The 9761-nt window shown below is 43.0% G+C and overlaps 1 protein-coding gene across 1 annotated transcript; it reads left to right on the top strand.

The window, feature by feature from the left end:
• Nucleotides 1-4535: 4535 nt before the first annotated feature.
• On the top strand, nt 4536-9220 carry LOC120404024 (olfactory receptor 1102-like). Its single transcript, XM_039536037.1, has 3 exons — nt 4536-4592; nt 5868-5965; nt 8248-9220. The coding sequence occupies exon 3, from the start codon at nt 8267-8269 to the stop codon at nt 9218-9220; it is 954 nt and encodes a 317-aa protein (XP_039391971.1). The 5' UTR covers nt 4536-4592; nt 5868-5965; nt 8248-8266.
• The last annotated feature ends 541 nt before the right edge of the window (nt 9221-9761 follow it).

The following is a 9761-nucleotide window of genomic DNA, read 5'->3' as shown; positions in this document are numbered from 1 at the left end:
AGCAGGGTGGTTACCCGCTCCTGCCCTTGGGGGCTTAAAACAGCCCAGGAGAGGGCTGTGGCTGGGGCAAGAAGGGCTTAAAAGCTGCAGCTCTAAAAGCTGGGCTGATTGGGGAAGCGTCCACAGCTGGGCCACACCCTAATCAGGCCACAGCTGGCCTGTATAAAAAGGCCAGGGAAGCCAGGAGCAAACAGTTTTCCTCTGCCTTTTGAGGGAGAAGGGCCTGGTTGCTGGGGAGTGTACCTGGGTGCCCAAGGTGGAGCAAGGCTGGGGGGAGGCAAGAGGAGCTGGAGAGCTCTGGCCTAGAAACCCCCCCCAGGCTGCAGGCCTAGGGTAAGGCCAGCTGAGTACTGGGGTTGCAAAGGGGCAACCTATGGGTAGGCAGAGGCAGCAGGTCCAAACCCCTTTGCCTATGATGAGTGGCTGATACTGCAGTCTGCCCCAGTGAACAGGGACTAGATGGAGACTAGGTAGTAGCCAAAACTGAGGCAAAGTGGGGGTAGTGGGTTGGGGGTTCCCCAGGGAGGGGAGACCCAGATTGGTGGGGTACTGCCAGGGGGCAGCACCCCAGTTAAAAGGGCACCGGGGTCCAGGGAGGGACACGGGGAGCCAAGAGGACAGGCAGATCACCGGCCTGCAGAGGGCGTGCCTGGCTGGAAGTGAGCTAATTCCCGAGGACGACCAGCAGGAGGTGCCGCAGGGGTGAGTCCACACGTCTACAAACATTTAGGAAAGAGCAGCTGAGGGAACCAGCCAACCAAGGACCTTGGCAGTTTGGGGAGCTGAGGGGCCAGGCAGCCTGCCTGACCACCAGTGGGGCAGCAGCAAGGGAACCAGCAAGCCAACTCTCTCTGTGTGGCCAGGGGGCTCAGTGAGCCAGGCAGTCTGCTTCTTCTCCCAGTAGCTGGAGAAGCAAGTAACCCAGACAACTGTGGAGCCTAAAGACCACTCAACCGGGAAACCAGGCAGCCCACCCACCCAGCAAGCACGCAGCCAAAGATCTGGCCAGCTAGGCAGCCTGCCTGCCTCATTGCCAGTTCCCATGGAAAGTGTTGATTTTGTCCAATCAGCATTTTCTGACTGAGAACTGTTCTGCTTGGAAAATTTACAAGCAGCTCTCCAGTGAAACCATGCTACCACAGTTGCCTCTTTGTCCCCCCTCTAGTTGTTACCCCATGTATACATGTGTATGAGTCTATTACTGCCTCCAACTTGGGATGTTGATGGGGTGGGGGGGGGAGGGAGAAACAATGTTTTGCAAAAGAAAATTGGGGTCTTGAAAAATTTTTCCCTCAAAAGTGTCTGTTTTCAGTGGAAATGTTCAAATTTTATTTTAAAAAAAATCACTCTGCATATCCTGACATAGCACTTCCTGGGAGTTGTAGTCAATTCCCTTATATCCCCATTCTCCTTTATGTGCGGATATCCTCAGCTGGACTACATCTCCCATGACACCACAGGCCAAGGACCCCCAAAATGAAACTTGGTCTCCTCACCATGAGATATGACTATGGTGCATCATGGGAGATATGCCAAGATATTTAATATTCCTTCCAAATTTTTTGATATTCCTTCCAAATTTTCATGAAGGTTAGAAACTTCCTTAAAAATAGAAGCCAAGATTCTGATTCTAATCATTGCATGACTCCAGGAGCTAGGGACTAAGACAGCTCTACAGTGCCATCCAGTCCTTTACCAAGCAATGAGTGTCTGGTACTTGAATAATTTAGCTTTTTCCTCCTACTTTGTCACGCTGACATGGCTAGAGCATCCATACCTGGTGGAGCATATGGGAACTGCTGAACGTATTTCGAAATCCCTAACATTCCCCTGGATTTGCCCTTTTGGACCCAGCATCATGAGGGGGATTGCTTGTAAACTCCAGTTCTGAAACAAAATAAAAAAACCTGCTCATGTAGGAGATGACCTGTGCCTGGGCAACTCTTGAATCTTCTGGGAATAGTTCATTGTCAGTCTGTGGCATAGAATCATAGAAGATTAGGGTTGGAAGAGATCTCAGGAGGTCTAAAATGCAAACTAGAGAGAGCATTTTCCTAATTATCTATGTCCTCCATCACCATCACACCTAACCACCTTACCACAGTTTAAATTCTCACAGTGTATTTCCTGGAGTGCTACTGCCCTATGGAGGGTGCCAGGACTTGAAGCTTCTGCCCCATTGGTCTTCATGGCTGAGTATGTGAATGAGATCCCCAAACCTGAGCCATTCTTTTTAGGTGACAAATCTGAGGAACTGTCCCAGATTGAGGCACCATTAGAGGAGGTTCTTTAACAAATTGATAAAATAAACTGTAATAAGTCACCAGGACTAGATCACATTCACCCAAGAGTTCTGAAGGAACTCAAATGTGAAATTGCAGAACTACTAACTGTAGTCTGTAGCCTATCATTTAAATCAGGTTCTGTACCAAATGACTGGAGGATAGCTAATGTGATGCCAATTTTTAAGAAGGACTCCAGAGGTGATACCGGCAATTACAAGCAGGTAAGCCTGACTTCAGTACTAGGCAAACTGGTTGAAACTACAATAAAGAACAAAATTGTCAGACACATAGATGAACATAATTTGTTGGGGAAGAGTCAACATGGTTTTTGTAAAGGGAAATCATGCCTCACCAATCTACTAGAATTCTTTGAGGGGGTCAGCAAGCATGTGGACAAGGGGGAATCCAGTGGATATAGTGTACTTAGATTTTCAGAAAGCCTTTGACAGGGTCCCTCACCAAAGGCTCTTAAGCAAAGTAAGCTGTCATGGAATAAGAGGGAAGGTCCTATCATGGACTGGTAACTAGTTAAAAGATAGGAAACAAAGGATAGGAATAAATGGTCAGTTTTCAGAATGGAGAAAGATAAATTGTGGTGTCCCCCAGGGGTCTGTACTGGGACCAGTCCTATTCAACATATTCATAAATGATCTGGAAAAAGGGGTAAACAGTGAGGTGGCAAAATTTGCAGATGGTTGAAAACTTCTCAAGATAGTTAAGTCCCATGCAGACTGCAAAGAGCTACAAAAGGATCTCTCAAAACTGGGTGATTGGGCAAGGAAATGACAGATGAAATTCAATGTGGATAAATGCAAAGCAATGCACAATGGAAAACATAATCCCAACTATACATATAAAATAAGGGGGTTAAATTAGCTGTTACCACTCAAGAAAGAGATCTTGGAGTCATTGTGGATAGTTCTCTGAAAACATCCACTCAATGCGCAGCAGCAGTTAAAAAAGCAGACAGAACGTTGGGAATCATTAAGAAAGGGATAGATAATGAGACAGAAAATATCATATTGCCTCTGTATAAATCCATGGTATGCCCACATCTTGAATACTGCATGCAGATGTGGTTGCCCCATCTCAAAAAAGATATATTGGAATTGGAAAAGGTTCAGAAAAGGACAACAACAATGATTAGGGGTGCGGAATGGCTTCTGTTTGAGGAGAGATCAATAAGGTTGGGACTTTTCAGCCTGGAAAAGAGAAAACTAAAGGGGGATATGATTGAGGTCTATAAATCATGAGTGGTGTGGAGAAAGTAAATAAGGAAGTGTTATTTACTCCTTCTCATAACACAAGAACTAGGGGTCACCAAATGAAATTAACAGGCAGCAGGTTTAAAACAAATAAAAGGAAGTATTTCTTCACACAGTGCGCAGTCAACTTGTGGAACTCTTTGCCAGAGGATGTTGTGAAGGCCAAGACTATAACAGGGTTCAAGAAAGAACTAGATAAGTTCATGGAGGATCGGTCTATCAATGGATACTAGCCAGGATGGGCAGGGATGATGTCCCTACCCTCTGATTGCCAGAAGCTGGGAGTGGGCAACAGGGAATGTATCACTTGATGGTTACCTGTTCTGTTCATTCCCTCTGAAGCACCTGGCATTGGCCACTGTTGGAAGACAGGATACTGGGCTACACTGGCCTTTAGTCTGACCCAATATGGCTGTTCTTATGTTCTTCAGAAAGACATAGAGTGGGTCCAAAGCACCATTATCAGATGCAAATCTGAAAAGTTTCCAGGGCTTGACCCCAGAATGTTTTAGAATCTATGTTTCACAGTTGACTCTTTCACCACTAACACCAGTTCCCCAACCCACCCATAAAAATCCAATAAAAAAGCTAGAATGGATGTAACTTCATAGCCAGTGGTCTGTTTTTAGTTATCCTGTCCCCCTTCAAGGCCTTGTGATTTCCCATGTCAGTCTAGAAGCCCCAAGATGCTCAGTAAATGTGCCTGAATCCTGACTGGCAGCATCCTTTGTGAGTTTGTTTTCCCTTCTTATGTTGGAATGGAAGTATCTTAGCCATAATCTTCTCCACGGAAATAAATATTTTTATTCAGAAAGGAGGAACAGTACATACAATCAAACTATTAAAAATATAAATGTACATAATCTGAGCCACATTCTTATTCTCTTGAAAGACAGAGGAGAATTGTGATTGCTTCTGAAGAGCCATCTGAGACACAGAGCTCATTCCCAGAAGGTTTCAGAACAAATAAAACACTCCAGTAGCATCTCATCTGTACACCAAATTCCCTTGGTCTTTGAAGAATTGTTTTCCGGTAGTTCAGGTAAGATGTAAGGCCCAGAGCACAAAGAAAGGAAAATAGACAGCTTAAATTCTTTTTTTTTTTACTATTGGAGGAAGAGGGGAGGGAATTTAAGGGAGTAGGGCATGAAAAGTGAGAAGAAAAGACAAGAAAAGCAATAGAACTTTCCTGGATCTAGACCGGTATGTCATAAAGAGGGTGGGGACTGATTACTCTCAGTAAAGCTGCTGAGGTCACAAAAAGGGGCTTAAGCTGCAGCAGGGGAAGTTCAGAATCAGGAATTGATTTTTGGAACTCAGGCACCAGAATGAGATGTCAAGGTTGATGATGCAATTACCCTGGCTGGAGATCTATGTATTTGCTGTGACTGGAGCTGGAAGAAAATTTGAAGGCAAATAGTTTATCCCCAAAGAGCTTCACCTGGGAAACAGTTTTTTTGCACAGCCAGCAAACAATGCATGTGTGCATTCTCATTAACAACCTCCACTTGCCGTGGGTGCAGTAGACCAAGGTCTCAATTCTCACACTTGAGCAAGGATGTGAACTCAGCGCTCCCCCCACCACCATGAGCAGTCTGGCTGCCAGACTATAGGCTATTCTGGAATGGATGGCTCTCCATCTCTCTTGTTGAAGTTATTCCATTGTGTATAAATACTTCAATATTCATCGGGTGGAAAAGAGAGCACACAATCAGCTCTGAAGCCTGGTGATTACGACACTCACCGAGGAAGCAGCTGATGTGGCTTCAAGCCCCCTTTCTCTGAGTCAGAGAAGGGATTTGAAATAACATCTTCTACTGGCTAGATGAGTCCTTTAATCACCAGGTTCTAGGGACATTCTCTCTGTCCTACTCTTTATTTGTACACAGTAGAACAACTTCAGCAGGACAGTCTGAGAGCAACTCACCCCACATTGGCTTATAGCCTACTGGTCTGGCACCTCACAAAGGAAAAAGAACTGAATTCAAGCCCCTATTCCAGAGTAGGGGATGTCTCCTGCATCCCAGGTACAGATGAAACCATGCTGGGCAATAGGTTACAAATGGGAGCATGGTTACACTCACGTCTAGGGTGACCAGATGTCCTGATTTTGAAGGGACAGTCCTGATTTTTGGGTCTTTTTCTTATATAGGCTCCTATTACCCCCCACTCCCTGTCCCAATTTTTCACACTTGCTGTCTGGTCACCCTTATGTGCACCTCCTCTGATTTGCTGACAGATTCTGGACATTTTCTAAACCGATCTGATAATTTCTTTTCCTCATTTTTTTGGTTTGCTGGCTGAATTGAAAACTCAGTTATTTTCCCAGCTCTAGTGTTGTGACAGCCCATCTATCCGGTGTTCAGAGGGCAGTGACACTGAATTTCCCAAGCTGTCTGGATCCACCAACACCAGGTCAGAAAACAAGAATTCTTGTTTGGCAAAATATTTCAAGATTTGAAATGTGCTTCCATTCTGATGCATAGTGAAAAGGTGTGTGTGGGGGTGGTGGTGAGATTTAACCAATTTTTGTATAATTTTTTTCTGTTTTTTCTCCTTTCATGGTGTCACTGCAGAGTAGAGTTAAGGCTTATTGGGTGGCTTAACTCTCCATACCTTGACATGTTTGGATTTAAGTCTTACATTTTCCGGGATTTCTCTTATTTTGGGATAATCACACCATCCTTCTAATTTATTTTCCTGATACATATTCTGAAACTTAACTCCATCTTAACATACGTTTCCCTGGGAATTCGTTGGTGGTTGTTTGTTTTTGTTTTATTTTACTTTTATACTTGAGCACTAAAACACAATGATAATGTAACCATGTGATGTTTCTGATGATTTAAAGAGAGAGATTTTAAAATGTTCTTTTAGAGCCAGATTCATTGCTACTCTCTGACTACTCTGGAAGAGCAAATAGCATTTGGAGTCTACCCCCCTTTCCCCTTCCTTCCTACCCTCCACATTCTTTTACATAGCACACACCGCACATTCCCCATGCCTCCTGCACTTCTCTACATTCTACTGCACACAGCTCCAATTTTTCTTTCCATCCTGTACCCTGCATTCTTTTCATTTACTTCAATGGAGCTTTGAATCAGGCACTATTGTTTCTCACAGTAGGATGTGTTGGTGGAGCAGAAGATTATTTCTAGGAATGGAAATGATATGAATGATCTGTTAGACAATGTGAACAATATCAGTCATGTGGCGTCTCAGGTGTATGAATGTGTTTGTGGAAGCTGTGATCTGGCATTTCTCATCCTATTGTGTAAGAAATGTATATTCATTTGTGGTGAGTATTTCTGCAGTATATATTAGTGTCATATTGATAGTGGCTGTGTTCCTCGAGTATAATTGTATGTAAATATATGTACATGTATTTCTTAGAGAAAAACTCTTTTTTAAAATAATCCACTCATGATTTCATATGTCTATTGTTTCATGTAAATCTGTTGCGCTAATAGCAAGCAGTGCATCATTTAACAGTGCGGATGATTAACCATGGGAACTAACTACCAAAGTAATTGGGAATTCTCCATCTATTGATGTCTTCAGGTCTGAATGCCTTAATCAAAAACAAGTTATTAGGCTCAGTACAGGAGTAACGGAGTGAATTTTTATGGCCTGTGTTATACATGATGTCAGACGAGAGGATCTAATAGTCCTTTCTTGACTTAAAATCGATTAATCTAGATGCATAAGGACTATATTTATTTATTGATTGATTTTGATTTTTCCTACAATAAAAGATGGCCCATCCAATGTTCTGGTTTCCCTTGACAATATTTTAAATGTACACTATTGTCAGGGTAAAGAATAGAACACAAACATACCTATAAAACAATTAATTAAAATCCTACCAAAATCCTTTACGAAGACCCACACCACGGCTTCTGACTCCTACATATTGTTCACCTTGGAGCAAGGGAGCCTAGACAGGCATTCCAGCGTGTCCTAAAGGTGATCTGAGACCAGGAAGAGGAAGTGAGGAAATAGTTATTGTGTTTGGATTGCTGAAGAGCAGAAGCGGGGTTGGGGGCGTGGGGATGGACGTTAAACATTAACTTTTTCTAAAGCCAAGTTTTGCTTCGGAGGGGTTGTTTCTAATTAGCCCTTTGTTTGAAAGCCAGATTCCTAATGTGATTGTTTGTAAAGGTCTGGTGGCGTGTTTACTCTGCATTAAAATGTGTGTTCTTGCCATGAGTTAGCTAACCTGCATGAACTAACTCAAGTGAAAATAGCAGTGAGGATATGGCAACTGGACTTCTATCTTGAGTTAGCACTTTGATTTAAATCCCAGGCTTCCATATGGCTTTAACTCAAGTTGCTAAACCAAATTAAAAGCTGAGTTGTCACATTTTCACTGCTATTTTAACCCTAGTTAAGAATACACCTTTGTTGCAGTGCAGACATACCCAGAGAATGTGTGTTCTCTGTGGTTTTGAGCCTGTGTTGGGCAAGTGAGTTTTCTCTAGTCCTAATGTTTAAAAAACACCAAATAGCACCAGGATGTGGTGTAAACGGCTCTTACTGGGGTATGGAAACATTTTCTAACATAGCCCTTCATGCACATGGAGTTATGACTACAAAGCAAGAAAGTGATTGACACAAATGGTTCATGTCTATGCAGTTAATTTAGCTGCCTATATAATCTCATCTAATGTCTGTCTCTTCTCTTTTGTCAAATATAGGTAACTCCGTTTAGACAAAATGGCTGTGGATAACCATACCACGGAGGCCACTGAATTCATTTTTGTGGGATTAACAGAAAACCCAACACTTCAGACCATCAGTTTTGCATTCTTTCTAGCTATTTATACCATCACGTTGGTGGGGAATCTTGGAATTATCATGTTAATTAGGATTGAATCTCGGCTTCACACCCCCATGTACTATTTCCTCAGTAATTTATCTTTCCTGGATATCTGTTACTCCTCTGTGACCGCACCCAAGACAATTGTGAGCTTCCTAGAGGAGAGAAAAGCCATCTCTTGGGCTGGCTGTGCAGCACAATTGTACTTCCTTCTAGCCCTAGGCACTACAGAATGTTTCCTCTTGGCTGTGATGGCCTATGATCGGTATGTGGCCATCTGTAACCCTCTGCTCTACACAATTATCATGTCCCCCAGAGTCTGTGTCTCACTGGTAGCTGGGTCGTACATAATTGGCCTATTGCATTCCATGGTACACACAGGTTTCACATTCAGTTTGTCCTTCTGTGGATCTAAGGAGATAAATCATTTTTTCTGTGCTATTACGTCATTGTTATCGCTCTCCTGCTCTGACACCCATACGAATGAACTCCTGATATTTAACCTTGCTGGACTAATTGAAATAATAACTATTCTATCAGTCTTGGTATCCTATATTTACATCCTCAGCACCATCCTCAGGATCCCCTCCACCAATAGGAGATGGAAAACCTTCAGCACATGCACCTCCCACTTGACGGCTGTCACCATATTCCATGGGACAATTCTCTTGTTGAATTTCCGATCCACATCCAGTTACTCTTTGGACCAAGACAAAATATTCTCTGTATTGTATACCGTGGTGATCCCCATGCTGAACCCCCTCATCTACAGCCTGAGAAACCAAGATGTGAAGGATGCCCTGAGAGCCTTAATTAAGATAAAATTGTTTGCCAATAAATTTAATAATTAACAATTTTATAAAACAATAAAGAATGCATGGCTTCAAAGGAAGTAATGTATCAACTTCTCACTTGCATAATGTATTTAATGAATTTTATGTATAACCCTTCTGTCAACAGCATTGACAACAACAAAAGCCGAATCCTTCTTCCTAGGAAATTCTCTGATTTGCTTACCTGAGGCTCAATTCCAACCCAGTAATCTCAGAACCTATACCCAATCTGGGCAACTTTGATAGGCAAATCTGTACCTACCTGCAAGCATATTCAACAGAGGCTTCTGACTCCTACATATTGTTCATCTTGGAGCAAGGGAGCCAAGATAGGCATTCCAGCATGTCCTAAAGGTGATCTAGGATCAGGAAGAGGAAGTGAGGAAATGAGAGTTATTGAGAGGTTAAAGCAGATAAAAAATATATGTACAGGTGAGTCACAGCCCATCATTTCAAAAGGTAGAAGAAACGTACAGTTCCGTCTCTTTCCCAAAAGTCTTTCAGGGCTACCCAGAATAATTCTGGGGATCTCCACCTCCTGGTTCAGTTTTCTGCCATG

This window comes from Mauremys reevesii, linkage group 4 (genome assembly GCF_016161935.1).
Source record: "Mauremys reevesii isolate NIE-2019 linkage group 4, ASM1616193v1, whole genome shotgun sequence".
In the NCBI taxonomy this organism is placed as follows: Eukaryota; Metazoa; Chordata; order Testudines; family Geoemydidae; genus Mauremys; species Mauremys reevesii.
Note: the sequence above shows the minus strand (reverse complement) of the source record. Positions and strands in the feature narration are given on the sequence as shown.